The 21,085-nt window shown below is 36.1% G+C and overlaps 1 protein-coding gene across 1 annotated transcript in view; it reads right to left on the bottom strand.

Moving 5' to 3' along the window:
• The window catches only part of LOC122726151 (ATP-binding cassette sub-family A member 10-like), a 117,545-nt gene that overhangs the window by 67,761 nt on the left and 28,699 nt on the right, over positions 1-21,085 (bottom strand). Inside the window, exons 9-16 of the mRNA XM_043963684.1 lie at positions 17,940-18,087; positions 12,052-12,217; positions 6,770-6,828; positions 4,523-4,633; positions 3,847-4,022; positions 3,533-3,652; positions 3,052-3,190; positions 2,416-2,506 (exon numbers count right to left, since the gene is read on the bottom strand). Of these exons, the coding sequence (XP_043819619.1) occupies positions 2,416-2,506; positions 3,052-3,190; positions 3,533-3,652; positions 3,847-4,022; positions 4,523-4,633; positions 6,770-6,828; positions 12,052-12,217; positions 17,940-18,087 (1,010 nt within the window). The remainder of the gene's footprint in view (positions 1-2,415; positions 2,507-3,051; positions 3,191-3,532; positions 3,653-3,846; positions 4,023-4,522; positions 4,634-6,769; positions 6,829-12,051; positions 12,218-17,939; positions 18,088-21,085) is intronic.

Raw genomic sequence — 21,085 nt, 5'->3', positions numbered from 1 at the left:
AGTTGGGGGGCAGCTAGGTGGCTCAGTGGATACAACACTGGCCCTGGAGTCAGGAGAACCTGAGTTCAAATCCAGCCTCAGACACTTAACACTTACAAGCTGTGTGACCCTGGGCAAGACACTTAACCCCAATTGCCCTGCAAAAAAAAAGAAAGAAAGAAAGAAAGAAAGAAAGAAAGAAAGAAAGAAAGAAAGAAAGAAAGAAAGAAAGAAAGAAAGAAAAATTGGGGTCAGGGCACATACCTGGGGTCATGCAGTGGGTGACTGTCTTGTGTCTGAGGCCAGATTTTGGCTGGGATCCCCCTGGGCCCAGGGTAGATGCTTTGTCCACTGTATCTCCTAGCTGCCCCATGATGACATCTTTAGGGTTAAATTGAGGGGTGAGGGGAATGTGCTGGGGGTGGGGGGAGGGCAGAGGTAGCATGGGGTGAAAAATCCTACATGAAAGAACAGGAAAGATCTTATGGAATGGGGGAAGAGATGGGGGAGGAGCAGGGCAGTTAATCAATTTTATACTCATCAGAATTGGCTCAAAGACCTCAGTCTCATCAGAATTGGCTCAAGGGGGGGAATAACATACACACTCAATTGGATGAAGTAATCTCTCTAAAAGGGGAAAGAATTGTACAAAAATATTTATAGCAACTCTTTGTGGTGGCTTAGAATTGAGAATCAAGGGATTGTCCATCAATTGAGGAATAACTAAAGAAGTTGTGGCATATGATTGCAGTGGAATGGTATTGTGCTATAGGAAATGACAAACAGGATGATCCCAAAACAACCTGGAAAGACTCATGAACTGATGTATAGTGAAGTCAGCAGAACTGGGAGGACATTGTTTGTAGTGACACCAATATTATTCAATAAGCAATTATGAATGACTTAACTACTCTCAGCAGTACAATGATCTGCACAGGTGTGATCAGATTATTCAATTTGCAAACACTTCCCAAACAGTAGAAACACTCCCCAAACAGTAAAAACACCACCAATATAACAACCATGTATGTATGTGTATATGTTTGTGTATATGTATATATGTATACATGTGTATGTATGTATGAATGTATACATTTCATAAAAATGCTTTGTATATAATGCTTTTTATATACATATACATGTATTGTGTGTGTGTGTGTATATATATATATATATATATATATAACATTTTGATGAAAATAGAGAAATATTCTGTCATGGGAGATATAAACCTTATAAGGGGTTTTATCTGTGGGGAGCTGGTATACAAGACCACATCTGAGAGAGCTATGCATCCAAAAACAGAAGGGAAATCAAAGTTCTTAGGGATAATTAATAACCAGAAGGGCAGGAGAACATACATCCAAAGAAGAAGTACATGTCACATGGGAAAGAAATGAAAATGAAGAAGCAATAGGACCAAACAATTTGAGATGTGGAAATTTCTACCATGGGGAAATGTTTCTATCATTATTATCTTCCTAATGAATTGATTTTTTTTAAAGTGAAGCAAAACAGAAGAAAAGGATAAGTAGACAAGATATATATAAGGTAAACAGAAGAAATAAAATTAACTATCAGAACTAAATTTTCAAAATTATATGCCAACAAGACTGAAAATATAAAACAAAGGATTACCTTTAAAAACATAATAAAGTGGGGCAGCTAGGTGGTGCAGTGGATAAAGCACCAGCCCTGGATTTAGGAGGACCTGAGTTGAAATCTGGCCTGACACTTGACACTTACTAGCTGTGTGACCCTGGACAAGTCACTTAACCCCAATCGTCCTAAACATCCACAGGCAATTCCAGTGTTCCTGCTATAAATTTTGCTACTAGACCCAGATGGCTTGGGAGGAGGGAGTGAGGTTGGTGACCTTGCACAACCCTCCCTCACTTAAATACAATTCAGTGAAAATCATGACATCACCCTGATGTTATGATCCTCTTTGAGAATGAAAGACAAACAACAACAAGATTCAATTACAATATGCTCTTTAAAAAAAAAATAACTTGAAAATAAATGTAGCAAATTTACAAAGAACAAGTCTGGCCCAAAAGAAGAGATATGCAAAGAGACTTCCCCCATTCCTTTGCAGAGGTAGGGAGGACCTAAATTATGAAATATTTAATATAATATCAAAGTGTTTTTAAAATACATTAATTGACTTTGCTGGGGTTTTCCCCTTTTACTTCTCTCTGTTTTAAAAATTATTATAAGGGATGGCTTTCTGGGAGGGAGAGGTAGAATACACAGAGGAAATTTAGCTGATTGAAAAATTGAAGATATCAATAAAAATCTCTTTTTAAAAAATTATTTCAAGGCTCAAAAAGTTCCTCAATTCTAGTATATATATATATATTTTTAATTCATCAAATATCTGCCTTATATATGGTTACATCATATTTGAACCCACACTTCCAATAAGCATTGTACCTTAAGTGATATCCAATCCCCCATTTCCTCTTCAGAAACAATGAAGAGCCTGCACACTTCAGCCTCCCACTGGATATAAACACTTTCCGATCTGAGCAAAAAGAAGAAAATGAGATCTCAGTTAGGGTGTGGTTTTATTCTATGGGTAATTCACAGGTTCAAAAACAATGGTCCTTTTACATTTAACACATTTATTATAGTTTACAATTTAAAACATAGAGAATAACCTGGAACTCAGTTAAAGTGAAATATTTTAAACTTGCACATGTCTTTCTGACCATTTGGGTTACCCAAAACTTTTTAAGAAAAAAAATTCAACCTTTCAATGTTTTCTTCTTTAGATGCTTGTGAAATATCTTCATTTCTCAACTGGATATGTCTTAGTCTTATCTGGATGCCTGAATATGATTGCTTTCTAACTTGGGAGGTGGGAGCCACATTTCTTCACTAGTGGGAGCCAAATCTCACTATTATAATAATACTGTGATAACTGAAATACATAAATGGATTGAAAGCAAAACCTCTTGTTTCATTTCACTTTGATTTTATCACTATAGACAGAGCCTTAGGTAACACCTGTCATTTCTTGACCTGTCCAATTCCTGACTATGATAGTAAAAGGAACCCAAGGCTTGCCAGCAAGGAGATCAGCTTCATCCATGAACTGGGTACTGAAGAGGATCACACGGTCTGGTTTCCTCTCCTTTAGAAGGTTCCATACTTGATGCCTGGAAAAGGGATCCAATCCAGCAGTTGGTTCATCCAACAGCAAGACCTGTAAAGGAAGATCTTCATGTAAACATTTGAATTTTCACATGTGTTAAATGCCAATAGCACAATGTGTAAGCCACTGTGCTTTTCATTCCTTGTGCAAGTTCTTTCAGAAAATAATCCTCAAAATGTATACTTTTAAGCTTCATATCAGTCCTCAGATATTTACTAGCTGGAGGTAGTAATATTGGTGGGAGGAGAAGAGATGCTGGAAACTTAATAATCATACATTCAATTTTGCTATTTATTCCCTTTTTGATTATTTCTAATAACAAAAAAAGATGAATTACTACTAATAGTTTCAAGTATGTCAGTCTCAGTCATTTGAAAGTCTGGTACCACTTACCTGAGGATCTCCTAAAATTGCGATCCCAAAAGATAGCTTTCTTTTTTGTCCACCACTTAAATTTATTGCAAGGGTATCTTGAATATTTTTCATTTCCAGTTGTGTTAAAATTTGCTGTACCTACCCAAGAGAGGATGTTAATTTTTTAAAAAAATATTTTAGGTGAACTGGTTTTTATTTACTATTCAGTATATATAAAGGAATTTTCCTAGAATCTCCCTTTCTAAATTTTGTACATTTAATAGCTTTTAAATGATAGAACAGAAATAAGTCAAGATTAAGGATCCATCTAGCCAATTCTCATCTCCATCTACCTCTTGTTCCACCTTCTGTGGATGAATCCCTTTTATTTTAGCAAATAGTCTGAGATTTTCTCTTGCAGTAAGAAAGTCAAGTTGAACATTGCATTGTGGACAAACACCAATGATCTTCCTTATTTTTTCCAAGTCACTCATTTCAGAGAGTTTATTATTATAGATGGTAGCTGAGCCTAAAAACAAAAGTTAAAACAAGTTAATATCTAGGTGACAATGTACCAGATGAAGTTTATTCTATTGTAACTGAACCTAAAATAAAAAATTAAAAACAAGTAATAGCTGTGACAATAAACTTTGCTTTACTTTTATTTATACTTTTTAAAGATCATAATCAAGTAAAAATTATATATCCATTTTCAAAATATATTAAGAGATTATTTAAATAATAGGATTTTAAAAGCTGCATTATTTTACTGATAGTGATAAATGTATCATTGACAATGCAAACTGATATTTACACAAATGTTAATTTTCACAGAAATTCCCATTGGCTGAAGATAACCGTCCTCATAGAATTGTTATTTAAGAAAAACATTTTTTTTCTAATTGAAGATTGCATAACTCAGTAAAAGTACAGCTTAAAGAAATTTCTAATACATTAAGGCTATCTACTGGCTCCTGCATGATCTATTGATTTAACAGTCAACCTGCCTTTGGAAAATGATTCTCTCACCTTCTGTTGGAACAGACAATCCACTAAGAATGTTTAACAGGGTTGATTTCCCAGCTCCACTGTGACCAAGTATTGCAGTGATCTGGCCTTCATAGATATCCAATAGTAAACCTGAAATTAAAAGAGGCGGCATCAGCTCTTTAATATGAGATATTAGAGCTTGACTTAGAATTCTGTGGATTCTAGGCCACTAGGCATAGGTTGCACATGAGGCAGGGAAGGGGAAGGGGACTGTAGAGGAAAGGGGAGATAAAGGAACTTGGAAGAGGAAAACTAAATTGACTCTGCATTTCTCTGATATTCTCATGTTGTTAGTTATTTGGGGGTAGGGGTTGTTCTTTTTTGTTCATTTGTTTGTTTAACAGCAGAATAAAGGTACAACTCATCCCTAGGAGTATGCAGGGACATGAACTGAATTCCTTTGGGCCACTTCTGGAGGTACACATGCTCAGCATCAAAGGACTTTGAGATTACATAGCAATCCCTTGGCCCCCTGAAGTGCCAGCAGAGGGAAGGTAATCTGTATCAAAGGAAACTGACCACTGGCTCAGGAAGAGTTCTTCACTCAGTAAACTTTCACAGGAAACAACTTCTGTTCTAGATCTCTTCTTCCTCTCTACTAAATAGAAAACTTGGGATTTTCTCTTAGATTTCAAGTTTAACTTGTCCAAATGCATTTATATTATTGTCACTATATATATACTGGGGCTGGAACAAGGGGGCTAGGGCGTCCTTGTCATTAACTGGTCCTGACTATAACCTCTCTCTTTCCCTGGGAGCTGTGGCAACTGTTCAAAGATGGTCCTGAGAAAATTAATTCTCCCTATGAACCTTTGGCTCATAAATGCATATTCTATTTTATTTCTTTTACCTGAACATAGGTGATCAAATAGTGAGTAAAGGTAAAGATGAAATGTTTGTTTAGAAGTCCCTCAAAATGTTTCATGTTTTAATGTTTGAGCCCTAAAGTTAGAGACAGGAAGCCCTGTATTCGAATCTGCACTCAGACAATTACTAGCTGTGTGACTCTGGGCAAACCACTAAACCTCTATCTGCCACAGTTTCTTTGTCATTAAAATGGGAATAATAATAACAACAACAACGTCTACTTTCAAGGGTTGTTGTGAGTATATAATGAGATAATATTTGTAAAGGATTTCTCAAAACTTAAAGTGCCAGTTAAATCTATTAATGCCATGATAATAAGAACTTTTAAAATAATGACTTTTTGTCAATGTGTATTTAGTAGTCTTGTTATTTTAGCATATCTTCTGTGAGGAAGAAATCGATTTGTTGTTCAGTTGTTCAGTCATGTCCAACTCTTTGTGACCCCATGGACCATAGATAACACACTAGGTCCTTCTGTCCTCCACTGTCTCTCGAAGTCTGTCTAAGTTAATCTTCATTTTTTCCATGACACTATCTATCCATCTTATTCTCTGTCATCCGATGAAGCACATATATATTTATGAAACGCTCTATAAATGTTAGCTGTTATAATGTGTAATAAAATTATGTATCATACCTATATTATATATAAATTATATCTCTATTAATAAAATTATATATAATTACATATTGTATATAATAATGGCAATATTAGCATTTATATAGCACTTCAAGTTTTACAAAGTGCTTTACATATATTATTTCATTTGATCTTCACAACAACCTAGGAGCTAGAGGATATTATTACTCCCATTTTATAGATGAAGAAACTGAAGCAAACAGAGATTAACTACCTTGCCATGTTCACAGAGTTAGTGTATGAGGCAGTATGCATCAAAGCCATTAAGCCTTCCTGACTCCAAGAATGGTACTCTATAAAATATACCACCTAGCTGTAATAAGAGACGAGTTGGTGGCTAAAAGTACTTTAGACAAACAATCCCACTATCCAAAAACAAAAAAGGACATTGGTAAAAGGACAGTTTGAAGTTAAATAATAGTTCTGTGGTTCTATGAAGTTCCTGGAAACCTAAAAAGGGGTCAGAATGTTATATCCTACTTATGTCATATGTTTCAAATATGACCACAAAACATTCTTCTTCTTCTAGATATGACGAGTTGTTTAGAATTCATTAAGAAAGTACACACACACACACACACAAACACACATATGCACATAATTTAAATGAGGAATAATATTTGTGGTGCCTGCACTATTCCTCACCAAGAGAAAACTGAATCCACATAAGCAATCAATTATTAATATAACATTAAATATAATGAAATTTTGCTCTTTACCTTTTAAAGCTTCTACTTTTTCAGGCTTCCCTTTATATTCTTTTCGAATGTTTCTGATTCTGAAAGAAAAATGAACAATGTTTCATAATCACATAGCATATAAAAATTAAAAACTTGAAACATAAATAAAATAGAGGCGACCTAAGATATAGGTAGAGTAAACAAAAGTTGTACTTCCTACATGTTGTATTTTGAGGATTCTGCAACAAGGTTTCCAAACACCAACATTAGTGTCCCACCCCCCCCAAAAAACAACAAAACAGAAAAATGTACACATGACATACTTTTAATTTTGATCTGAATCAAAGAATTTTAAAGTGAGGAGATGCCCACAAATTGGGGGATGGCTGAACAAGGTATATATGATTGTGATGGAATAATATTGTTCTATATGAAATGAGAAGCAGGATGCTCTCAGAAAAACCTGGAAACTCTTACATGAACTGACACAGAGTGAAATGAAAAAAATAAATAAACCAGCCAACATTGTATACAGTAACAGCAATTTTGTATGTTGATCAACTGTAAACGACTTAGCTATTCTCAGCAACATAATAATCTAAAACAATTCTGAAGGACTTATGATGAAAAATGCTATCCATTTGCAGAGAAAGAACTGATATAGTCAATGCAGATCAAAACATACTTTTTCTTTATTTTCTTGGATTTTTTTGTTTGTGTTTTCTTTCACAACATGGCTAACGTGGAAATATGCTTTGTATGATTGCACATGTATAATCTGCATCAAATTGCTTGCCTTCTCAATGCGGGGGGAGAAGAGGGAGGAAAGGAGAGAATTTGGAACTCAAATAATTTTAAAACAATTTTTTAAATTATTTGACATGTAATTGGTGGAAATAAAACATTAAATTGAAAAAAAATAAATTTTCATTATTGACATCTCCATCACTTTATTTAGTCTAGACCAAGGGTCTTAAACTTTTTTCACTTGAAACCCCTTTTTTTCCAAAAAAGTTTTATACAACCCAGGGTATATAGGTATATAAAACAAGTATACGAAATCAAACATTTGCTGCCAAATTTTTTTGTGAGCCCCACATTCAGTTATGTAACCCCATAGGGGGTCATGACCCACAGTTTAAGAAGATTTGGTCTAGGGGGCAGTTAGGTGGCACAGTGGATAAAACACTAGCCCTGGATTCAGGAGGATCCGAGTTCAAATACACCTCAGACACTTGATACTTGCTAGCTGTGTGACCCTGGGCAAGTCACTTAACCCTCATTGCCAAAAGAAAAGAAAAGAAGAAGCTTTGGTCTAGACAATCAACAAAACAATAAATTAAGCCCTAATTTGTAATATTTGGCCATTTTTGAGGTATAAATGCTAACACAGAAAATTTAATAATTGACTCTCCTGAACTTGTCCCAGTTGACTACAGAATAACCATGAAAGAATGTTCTAACCTAAGGATGAAATTCTCTTGACCTTGAAGGTCCTTGACTAATAAGGGCAAACAGTTCTCTTGGAAGTGAAGGCTCATCCTTGTCCATTTAGAAATCTGCACAATTTATATATGAAGGTAAAGATGTCTGGGGTCATTCAGGTAATCTGTTTCCCCTATTGGTTTCACTTGGTTTTACCACAGGGCAGATTGTCTTAAATACAGACCTCATGCCCATTACTGTCTTCATTTTTAGTTATGAGTTACTCTCTAGAGCTGAATGATGCTACAATGGATCTTGGAGTCCATTGACTCAAATTTAGAGGTAGAAGGGACCTTAGAAATAATCTAATCTAAATGATTCCACACTTTAGTACTTGTCAAGCAAAGGAGAATTGTCATATTCAGCTTAAAACTAACTTTTTCAAGTTTTAAAAAGTAACTTCCTAATTCTAGAGTTCTATAACTTAGCAGTTATGTCTGCATTCATCTTATCCATACATAGACATTTCTTTTTAATAAACATTTTTATTTAAATTTTTAGTTCCAAATTATATTTTTCTCTCCCTCCCTCCCCTTCCCCATCCCTGACATGGTAAACAAATTAGATATGGGTTATACATGCACAATTATGTAAAACATTTCCATATTAGTCATTTTATATAAGAAAATGAGTTAAAGAAAAAAATTAAAGAAATGAAGTGAAAAATAGCATGCTTCAGTCCGTATTCAATCAATAACAATTGTTTCTTTTGAAGTGGAAAATATGCTTCATCATTAGTCCTTTGGGATTGTCTTGGATCATAGTATTACTGAGAGGAGTTAAGTCAGTCACAGTTCTTCATCAAACAATATTGCTGACACTACACAACATTCTCCTGTTTTTGCTCACTTCACTATACATCAGTTTATACAAGTCTTTGCAGGCCTTTCTGAAACCATCCTGCTTGTTATTTCTTACAGCACAATAATATTCCATCATCATCATATACCACAGCTTGTTTAGCCATTCCCCATTGATGGGCATTCCTTTGATTTCTAATTCTTAGTCATCACAAAAATAACTTCTATAAACATTTTTTGTATAAATAGGACTTTTTCTCTTTTTTGGATGTCTTTGGGATATAAACCTAGCAGTGGTACTGCTGGATCAAAGGGTATGCACAGTTTTATAACCCTTTGGGCATAGTTCCAAACTGCTCTCCAGAATGGTTAGATCAGCTCACAACTCCATCAGCAATGCATTAGTGTCCTAGGTTGCCCACAGCCCCTCCAACATCCAACATTTTTCTTTTTTGTTATATTTGCAGCTCTGAAAGGTGTGAAGGAGTACCTCAAAGTTGTTTTAATTTGCATTTCTCTGATCAATAGTGATTTCGAGTATTTTATGTATGACTATGGATAACTTTGATTTCTTTGAAAACTGCCTGTTCATATCCTTTGACCATTTATCAATTGGACAATCATTTGTATTTTTATAAATTTGACTCAGTTCTCTGTATACATTTGAGAAATGAAGCCTTTATCTGTGATGCTTGTGGCAAAAATTCTTTCCCAGTTTTCTGCTTTCCTTATACTTTTGGTTACATTAGTTTTGTTTTTGCAAAAGCTTTTTATTTTTATATATTCAAAATTATCTATTTTACATATTGTAATGCTCTCTGTATCTTCTTTGGCCTTAAATTCTTCTGTCCATAAACCTGACAGATAAACCATTCCATGCTTTCATACTTTGCTTATGGTATCACTCTCTATGTGTACATACATAGATGTCTCAAAAGATGTATGATTTCATTAGGTTGGCCACCAACTAAGATTAAAAATGCCTCCATGCTTTTCATGATGTATGGAGACCAGAAGATTTTATCTTCCAATGACTAAACTTTTCCTAGTGAGCTTTTCAGCACTTTTCTAGGCTGGCCCTCACATTTAAAATATATACAATACAATACAATCACTACTAGTTTACGTCATTGAAAGCCCTTCCACCTGGGTAGAATTTGCCAAGCTTTTATTCTGCTGGCATAGTCTTTGAAAATCCAAGATATTCTCTGCTTTGAAATGAAGCACCAAAGCAGGACTTTGGTAGAAAGCACCTTCTGCACCTTTCACGTTTAATAGATCTTTTATCAGTTTACCTATTTCCAGACTGAAGAATCCTAATTCAATGGTATATTATCGTCTTATGAAAGTATCTCTTCTTCTTCATCATCATTATCATCATCATATTATTATTCTCTGTAATCACTATCATTTTAATTACGTTTTTCTTGGTCTTTTGTAATTCTGTTCTATGTTTACTGCAGGCACACCAGATTTAACAGCTGTACCTTGCTTCGTGCAAATGTCCTGAAGACATTTATTTTTTTATTTTTTTGTTTTTTTTTTGCGGGGCAATGAGGGTTAAGTGACTTGCCCAGGGTCACACAGCTAGTAAGTGTCAAGTGTCTGAGGCCGGATTTGAACTCAGGAACTCCCGAATTCAGGGCCGGTGCTTTATCCACTGCGCCACCTAGCTGCCCCCTGAAGACATTTATATTCACAGAGTATTTTTGAACCAACATGTTAATTGTACTTATGACTTGCTACTTAAAAGAGTGCCAAATATAGAGAAATTTTTATCGTGCAAATAAATGAGATCTTAAACTATCCTTTTTGTAAATCTGCATTTCTTACACCTGAAATTTCTTTGTAAAGGTTTACATATATAAGGATAGGCTAAAGTTTTGTTTAAAATCTGAATACTCATTCAATGCCCGGAATTTTGGCCATTACAACACATTCAGTGGATGCTTTCAGTTGAGTCATTGATGAGTTCTAGATGTTCTTGGATTATAAACTATAGCTCAGAAAACAATAGCTTAAATATATTTTGTATTATTTTCCTTTGTGAATATTACCTTACATTTGTCTATACTAAGGCTCATCTTTCCCCTTTTCAATAATTTACAGAGTTCTTCCTGAGTTGTTCTTGTAAATGATCCTTGTTGGGATAGCATTTCATTCAACAGAATAGTTTAATATTATTGACAGACTTGTAGAGTTCACTGAGAATTTCTGCTTCCAGATCATTTATTAAAATGTTAAAAGAAACTGTTGCCAGAACCAATTTCTGGGGACTCAATTGGTTATACTTTATCCAGGAAAGTTACCATTAACCTCTATTTTCTAAAATGTTTCTATGCCGATTTTGTACGTATCAATAGAAGTATCTACTTAATTCCTTAAACTGTGCTAAATACCACAGAAGATAGAGGAGAGGTGTGAAAAATGGTTACTTCTTTCGCTCAAGTAACAATTATACACATAAATCAAATTAAAATGGTATGCAATAAAATATAAACTAAAGATACACATGACTGTAATATTCCCTTTGAATTTAAGCTGACCCCTTACTTCTCAGTGTCCTCTCTCACACACCCATTTCAAGAAAGAAAAAAATGAATAAATATGAAGGAAAGAGAAAAAAGAACAGAGATTACATTAGAAAAAGAAATAGGTGGCAGAGTAAAAGACAAGAGGCAACAGAAGAAAAGGAGAACCAAGGTAAAAAAGAGAATTGAATAGAAAGAAAATGGACCATAGACATGGGAAATGTAAAACTGTGCTTGAAACTACTATGCAGATGCAATAAATTTAAATGTTGAAATACATACTTTTTAGAACAGAAATTTTCCCTTGAAATGGGGTGGGAAAGGAGCAAGTATGATGTCAGGAGAGAAGTTCAGAGGAAAGATACAACATGGATACTTCAGAATTTCTCCTAAAGCTAGCTGTATTAGCTTATTATTATTAGCATAATAACATAATATTATTAATAACTGGGTAGCTTATTAGCCTACCTGTGGTATTTATATGTATGCATGAAAAATTGGTTACCTGATGGCTTCTTTTCCATGGAATTCTGGTGATATTGGTTCAAAAGAGTCAGAGTAATGCTCAGGGTTGGTTTCATTCTCTAGAATCTCATGCACAGCCTTTTGCTTTTGGAACCAAAATGAAGACTTAAGGAAAAACAAGGGTGATTGCCGATGTCCATATTCATCTAATAAAGACATAATTAAATATTAGATATGTCTGACCACAATAATTAAAATAGCCTAAACTAAGGTGGCATATTTTTATCTCTCACATTTCATAACGTAATTTTAAAAAAAATATTCATTTTGACTCCATATATTTCCTTAGGGTAACTGTTGTAAATAGGGCAGCTAGGTTACATGATGGATAGCGTGCCAGCTCTGCAGTCTGGAAGACCTCAGTTTAAATCTGGATTCAGACACTTAATAGCTATGTGACCCTTGGGCAAATCACTTAACCTGGATTGACTTCCAAGATGTATGACAAATGAAAGTAAGTAAGGGCACTCTTATCAAAAGAATCAACTCTCCTATGGCCTATAAGATTGAAACATAAAATGTCCATCCCAGGCTGTATCACCTTGCACTTCCACACAGATTGCAGGAGGAAAAGAGAATTTTTTTTTCTCCCTAGCCCTGAATGCCCTGCCCATCTTTATTCCTGCAAAAGGAGAAGATACTGACATTGCAAGCTGTCTAAATTTGCCCTGGTGACCCAAGAGAGGAGTTGATGAATTTCAGTTCCTGGCTGACTTCTTCATTTTTGTTTCCTTCTTCTAAGCATGGGTCAGAAAGTAGTATTCCTTAAAATGGTCCTTCCATGCAAATATAAGAGTTCCCAAGAGAGTTGGAGCTTCAGACTCTACTGGAAGAGATTCATAGCCACTGAAAAGGTAGTTTGTCTAATTATTCACATGTGAAAAATTAAAGTACAGGTGTAAAGAATGCCAGTTTTCTGAACTATGACATGTAGTTTAATTGATAATTCATAGAACTTGTCAATCAAGTTGAATTATGTATGTTTGTATGTATTTATGTATGTATGTAAGTAATCTTAGACATATGGTTCCAGGGATTACTTTTGGGAAATAGCAAAGTTATTTCAATGACCCCAAACCGTTCCCTGAAATAAAAGCCTCTATTTTAAAAACTGATATTTTACAGGTGTTATTGTATGAATAGCTTGAAAACATGTTATTGTATGGATAGTCATGAAACATTCTGAAGAATTGAAACTATCACCTAAAGGGTAGCAGAGAGGCATATAGTGAGTGTAAGGTGTCTGTCTATAATATATCTTCAAAACAAGGAATTAGAAAGGAGAACTGGAATGAAGGATGTCCTCAAATAAATGTACAAACAAAAAAGAGGAAAGGCTACTCACATGGGAAGAGTGAGGGATAGTTGATGGACAACTTCTTTTGCTATCATCGCAATTTCAAGAGAAAGTAATGCAACCTCCTAGCATTTGGGGTGTATCTCCAGCAGCAAACTTATGAGAGGAATGGGCATGAGCCACATAGGATGGGGCCAGCATGGAAGGGTTACAGTTTACTGCTCAGAATACTACATCAGTAAAGTTGAAGATCCATTCAGGACTTGGATTTATAAATAAACTCAATTGTGCCCTCTCTGCATTATTTCCTAATTGCAGGGAATACTAAAATAATAATGGCCTTTTCCAATCTTCTCAAGATTCTTTCACTATTTTTTGCCACCTCCCTCTCAAGAAAAGATCTTCCCTCCCTTCTGCTGTATTGAGAAAAAAGACACCATCTATGTTAGTTTTCTATTCTCCCTTATTCTGTACTTCAAATTCCTTGACACACATCACCGCCACCCATTCATTGCTCCCTCACACAAGACTCTGACCAAGTTGTGGCTCTTCCTGTTAAGGTCAACCATCCTTGATCTGATTCCTCACTAAGTCTAAAAGTTTGCCTTTCCTAACATTCTCTCTCTCACTCTCACCAATAACAGTCTTCCTTATCTACTGGCCCTTTCTCTGCTACTTATAAATATGCCCAGGTCTCCATCATCCTTAATTAAATTCAACAAGTATTTATAAAGTTCCTCCCATATGCTAGGAACTGTCAAAGACAAAAATGAAATAATTCCTGCTTTAAAGGATTTTATATCCTACTGGGGTTTGGGAGAAGAGACATGGTCACAGATAAATACTAAAACTTACTGTGTCAGTTCAGGCAAAGGAAGCACAAACAACTGGGGAATCAGAAAATGCTGATCTCCTAGGGAAAAGGGACTTAAACTGAATCTTGAAAAGAGCTAGAGAATACAAGAAGTCAAAATGAGAAGAGATGGAATTCCAAACATGGGAGTGAGCCCTACTAAAGTAATAGGTGAAATGTCATGAATGGGGCATAGCAAGTAAGACAGACTGACTGGAACACAGGGTGTTTAAAGGACAGTAAATGTGAATCATTCTAACTGTAGATTGGAACATGATCATAAAGGGCTTTAAATAACAAAAAGAGTTTTTAGTTAATGAGAGAGACAATAGGGAGTCATGGAAGCTTCTTAAGCAAGGAAGTGATGTGATCAGGCCTGTGCATTAAGAATATTAATATGGAAACTGTGTAGAGGATTGATTGGTGAGGAGGGAGATTGGATGAAGGAAGGCCAATTGAGGAGCTTTTACAATAGTCCAGGGAAGAAGGAAAGTGAATTTCAACTTAAATAGCAAAATTTGAAGGAAGGATATGTTTAGAGCAGAAGATGATTTGATCCAAGACAATATCAAAAGACTCATGATGAAAAATGGGACCCATATTCAAAGAACTGATGGAATCTGAACGCAGATTGAAGCATATTATTTTTCACTTTAATTTTTTGTGTTTTTTTCTTTTGTTCTGTTTCTTCTTTCACAACATGACTAATATGGAAATATTTTTATATGATTACACATATATAACTTATATCAAATTGCTTTCCATTTTAGTGAAAAGGAAGATGAGGGAGGGAAGGAGAGAGAAAATTTGGAACTAATTTTTTAAAATGAATGTTAAAAATTGTCTTCACATATAATTTGGAAAAACAACACTACAACATTTTTTTCAAAATTTTAAAAAGAAGATAACTGTTTCTTTGGATATGTTGCTTAAAAAATGCTTATGAGATATACAGGCAGAGATATCTAATAAGAAGTTAGTAATTAGGATATGGAACTAAGGACAGAGATTAGGACTGGATGTATAGATTTGGGAGCCATCTTCATAAAGATGATTATTAAATCTATGGAAGCTAAAAAGATCATAGAGTGTTGAATGGGAAAAGAAGAGGGTCCCTTAACCACAGTTAAGGGACAGGAAGTGCATGATGATCCAGCTAGCTTCAATTATGTGGCACTTCCTTTAAGAAGTATTTCTTAATCCTGCTGGGTTTTTACACTCTCTCCCTCTTCACATCTCTTGTTCTCTCATTTCCTCCTAATACCCAATCAGTTGCCAAGTCAATTCTCTCAAGCATTCCCCATTTCTCCTCTGACACTATCATTACCCTGGTGCAGGCCTTCATCACCTCACACCTGAACTATTGCAATAGCTTGCTGGTTGGTCTCCCTTCTCCAAATCTCTTCTCCATTCTATTCCATCCTCCACTCAGCTGACAAATTGATCTTCCTAAAGCACAAGTCTGACCAGGTTACTGCTCATTCCTCCTTCTCATTCAATAAATCCCAGAGGCTCCCTATTACCTCCACAATCAAATCTAGAATTCTGTGGTTCTGAAAGCCCTTTCTACCCCTTCTTACTTTTACAGTCTCCTTACATATTACTCCCCTCCATGTACTCTGTGATACATTGATACTGACTCCCCTGCTGTTTCTCTCACAAGACATTACATTTTCTGATTCTCTACCTTTTCATTGTCTGTCCCGTGCTTGTAATTCTCTCTCTTCAACTCCACTTCCTGGTTTCCCTGGCTTCCTTCAAGTCTCAGCTAAAATCCTGCCTTCTGCAAGAAGTCTTTCCCAATTCCCCTTAATGGTAGTGCCTTCCCTCTGAGATTGTCTCCAGTATATCATGCATAAATCTTATTAATGTCTTGCGACCAGGGACTATTTTTGCCTTTTTATGCATCCCCAAAGCTTAGCACAAGTATCTTTAGTAGGTGCTTAATAAATGTTTGTTGACTGGACACGTTACCTTATGAGTAAATATTTTTTCAGCCCTAGAAAATGTAAATTGTTGGGGGCAGCTAGGTGGCACAGTGGATAGAGTACTGGCTCTGGATTCAGGAGGACCTGAGTTCAAATCTGACCTCAGACACTTGACACTTACTAGCTATGTGACCCTGGGCAAGTCACTTAACCCTCATTGCCCTGCAAAAAAAAAAATGTAAATTGTTTAAGGGGAGATGTTTTTTCATCTAGTTGTTGTGTGTTTATGTGTTTTTTTTTTAATTTCCAGGGTTTAGGCCATAGTAAGCCCTAAACAATTACTTGTTGAGTTGGATTGAATTGAGCCACATGCATGGAGCCAAAATGATCCCTTCCTCTCACCACTGAACTCCAAATTGGGCTTCTAAGGTAAGCATGCTTAAATAATCTAGGCTCTAAAAGGTATACTTTCACCTTATCTTTCCTTGAACCAGGGTACCATGTTACTTCCCATCCAGCTCCAAACCATGCTACAGTCATTCTGGTCCTCCTCTGCCTCTCAACAGAACTTGGCCTCCTACCTCAAATAGATCCATGATCTCATCAATATGGGTATTCACTGCAATGATGCAGATAATAACCTAGTCAGTCCATCTTGTATGACTCTTGTCTTCCCATGTTTGCTATATGAGATCTACCCAACGTATTGGAGGATTTCCTCTATTTCTCTAGACAACGGAAAGATATTAGGGTGAGACTCAGGTTGTCCATCAGTTATCCTTCATTGTCATAGTGAAATCTTAGTTTTTGCTCATACTACTATTTGATAACATCTTTTACTCTCCTTCTCCCCAGTAATTGGTTTATAGTCCTTCACAGTCTCTTTATATCCACTGTGAACCTCTTTTTTGCCTTCTAAATTATTTTAGTCATTTTGCATTTGTTTCTGACTCTTCATGACCCTTTGTGGGTCATGCTAAAGATAATGGAGGGGTTTCCTATTTTTTTCTCCAGCTCATTTTACAGATGAGGAACTGAGGCAAACAGGGTTGTAACTTGCTCAAGGTCACACAGCTAGTAAGTGTCTGAAGGCTGTATTTGAACTCAGGAAGATGAGTCTTCCCGACTTTAGGCCTGGCAATCAATCCACTGTGCCACCCAGCATACTAAATATTGCCCATTTTCCATCCTTCAGAGACTATAGCATTTCATAATTTTCAGCCATTTAAACAATGAGCAACCAGGGGGATAGTGGATAGAATGATGTGCCTATAGTTAGGAACATCTGAGTTCAAATCTGGCCTTAGACACTTTGTTAGCTGGGTGAACCTTGGCAAGTCACTTAATCACTGTTTGCCTCAGTTTCCTCATTCGTAAAATGGGGATAATAATAGTACCTTCCTCCTAGGATTGTTGTGAATACCAAATGAGATAATAATTATGTAGAACTTAGCATAATGCATAGTACACAGTAAGCACCATATAAATGTTGGCTATTATTATTTATTGTCATTATTATTATTACAAAATGACCAGTAGAATACTGATGTTAAAAAGATGGGCCTTTGTTTTAAGGAGACATTTAGAATAATTTTTAAAATTTAGCAATTTCTTCAAGGTGATCCACCCTGCTCTAAATTGAGAAATTATTCTATCTATGATGATAACATTCCACTGCAATGTAAAATATTTCTTAATATATGGGAACATCAAATTATCAGAAAACACTTGGAAAGAAAGTAAAGTTTTGAAATTAATTCAAATTGAATTGTAATCACATTCATACTTACTAGGCAAGATTTTGTCAAAATACAATGTCAACGCCAAATAGAAAAGAATATCAAAAAGCAACATGGAAAATGTTGCTAGGATTAGATATGACTCTCCTGAAGGATCAGGAAAGGTAACACCTCTTAAATCATAATCCAGGAGGATAATCTGAAAAGAAAATTAAATGAGTAGAATGGAATTATGGTTTTCAGTAATAGGAATTATAGTTTTATTTTGTAATCAACTTCATTGATCACTTAAATTCTTTTCACTGTTATCAATTCTAATTTACAGAAAGAATAAGTTTTGCAAAAAAAAAAGTTAATGATATCAGAGAAAATTAAAACCCCTGAAAAGATTTAATTTAATAGTCTGCTGCTGGCTTTTCCAGTGATTCCTACAAATGGAAGAATCAGGGGCAGCTAGGTGGTGCAGTGGATAAAGCACTGGTCTTGGATTCAGGAGGACCTGAGTTCAAATCCAGCCTCAGACACTTGACACTTAACTAGCTGTGTGACCCTGGGCAAGTCACTTAACCCTCATTGCCCTGCAAAAAAGAAAAAAATGGAAAAATCATCGATCTTGTGCATCTGATCAGGCTTAATTTTGACTACTCAACTGGGTTTTAATTTGAAATATCATAACTATATTAGTGCTGCTCATTTTCCATTACTCTAGATTACTCACAAATTCCTAGAGGTGACATGGAATATTTTATAAATGAGTATGACTCAGTAATGGTTTTAGTCCTCATTACATTGTGAAACTGGGGACAGTTAAGTCAGTGGTCTCCAAACTTTTTTGTTTACACACCCCATTAGTTAAAAAAAGTTTTGAGCATGCACATCCAATATTTACATCCATATTCGTGGCTTGTATATATCCTGAGTCAACATAAGAAATTAAACGGAAGTTTTAGAAAAGTCTTGCAGAAGCCACAGATGACATGCCAGCAGAGAATATAGAGCCTATATCCAAATACTTAACCCAAATTTTACAATAAGGTACTTTAAATAGCCCATAAAAGAAAAAAGAAAAAATTCGGACTTCTTCTCTGCTATAAAGGGAGAGCCAAAAAAATTTATACAGATTTTCCTGATTGTGGGGGCAGTGGGCCTTTAACCCTTGTGATGTTTAAGGAATAACTGCCTTTACTTTTATTTATTTATTTGGTGAGGCAATTGGGGTTAAGTGACTTGCACAGGGTCACACAGCTAGTAAGTGTTAAGTGTCTGAGGCTGGATTTGAACTCAGGTCTTCCTGAATCCAGGGCCAGTATTCTATCTACTGCACCACCTAGCTGCCCTGCATTTTCTTTTTAAAAATAAATCGCATATAGAAATATTACTGGACTAATAAATATGCATTATAGAACTTACACAAAACCAGACATTTTTAAAAGGATGAGATAATGATGAAATAATATTCGATCCTAAAGTCAATAGGGAGGTACTGAATTTCATTGAGTATAGCGGTGACATGACCAGAACAACTTTAGGAAGATCACTTTAGCAGAGAGACCAATTAGGAAGCTATTGTAATCATCTAGGAGTGAAGCGAGCCTGAATTAGGGAGCTGGACTCAGGAGATGTGGAGTTCAAAACGTCAAGATTTAGCAACTGATTGCATATGTGAAGGTCAAAAATAACAGCAAGATTGTAGTGGTGACTATAGTGGTGATCCCAAAGTGGTTCGAGTGACTTAGAAGGAAGGGGGTGCCTTCAATAGTAAAATGGAATTTTAGGAGATAGGCATGTTGGGAGTTCGGATAAAGAGAAGGAAGGTATGAGTTATCTGGGAAACAGACCACAATCTACTTATGCCTGCTCGTCTTGACTGACTCACAAAAAGGGAGAAGGCAGCTCTCTTACTCTCTGGGCATTGCCCCGAAATCCCAAAGCCCACCCTCTGAGGTATGCCTGCCACAACCAGGAAGTGGTCTCAGGAAAAGTAGCAAGGGCATATTTTCCCAAAAGTACTAGGGCAGTTCCTGTGGATAGCAGTTAATTTAGGTTATAACTGTCCTGAGGGGCCAACAGCTGGGCTCAGAGGAAGAGGGCTGTAGAGAAGTAAGGAACTTGCAGGCTGACTGGGGGAGTCATGGGAATTGAGGGCAAGGGTTAAAAAAGCATTTAATTGGAACAACTAATCATTAGAAACATTCTCAAAATACACACACACACACACACACACACACACACACACACACACCACTACCTAAATGATTGTATTCCCAGTCTCCTCATTTTTGGGGAAAGTTTGGAAAGGAAGCTTCCCTTTATCCAGGGTGCCACCTGGAAACTTGGGGAAATAGTATAATGTCTTAACAGCTCCCCTATTCCCCTTAACAGTTTTATCAATAGCCTACTTGTCTAATTAAATCTATGGTCTGCTTCTGGTGACTTCCATGATCAGGTACCCTTCACTATCGCTACGGATGGCTCTGCTTTTCTTTATTCTTTGCCTATGTCCTCACTGTGACAGCCTTTTATAAATGACACAGCATTATCCTTTAGAAAGTTGAAATGTAACCAAGCTTTCTGAGACTTACCAGGAGGGCTATGGTAAAGGGATGATAGAGCCATAAGTAAGCTAGGAAATGTGTGTTAGGCATACATTTCTAAGCATTCTCAAGTTTCTAAAGCCTTTGCTCTTTGAGTGACTCACACTCAGACTTTTCATGGGCCTAGAACTTTTTTTAAAGCAAAGAGAAGCTTGCAGACCAGACTCCTGTGTTTTTTTCTACCATGTGGCAAAGAGCAGGACAGGGGTGCATTATCCCAGGGATTGCAAGCAGGGGAAAGCAGAGAAGAAACGGAAATGAGATCATTTTGTGAAGCTATTCATGGACTTGCTATAAACTAGAGGAATAGAGGATCTGAGGACACAGAAGTGGACAACATCTGGAGCAGATGTACTGTGCAGGGCAGAGCAAACTGAGAATACCTGGGACACCATCAATAGCATTGCTGTCAGCTTGAGAACTAGCAGAGTTCCAGGCCAGAATTTCTTTCTCCCCATTGCCTCAGAACACTGCTGAGTTAACTCCTGCTGGGTTTTTGCTTTTTTTTTTTTTTAACCTTCTCAATCCATTTCCTTTCCAATCACCTCGGACCAGCTGGGAGGAGGAATGGGGGAGGGGGGAGGGGAGGGAAAAATTAACCAA

The sequence above is a fragment of the Dromiciops gliroides genome, chromosome 4 (genome assembly GCF_019393635.1).
Source record: "Dromiciops gliroides isolate mDroGli1 chromosome 4, mDroGli1.pri, whole genome shotgun sequence".
NCBI classification, from domain to species: Eukaryota; Metazoa; Chordata; class Mammalia; order Microbiotheria; family Microbiotheriidae; genus Dromiciops; species Dromiciops gliroides.
Note: the sequence above shows the minus strand (reverse complement) of the source record. Positions and strands in the feature narration are given on the sequence as shown.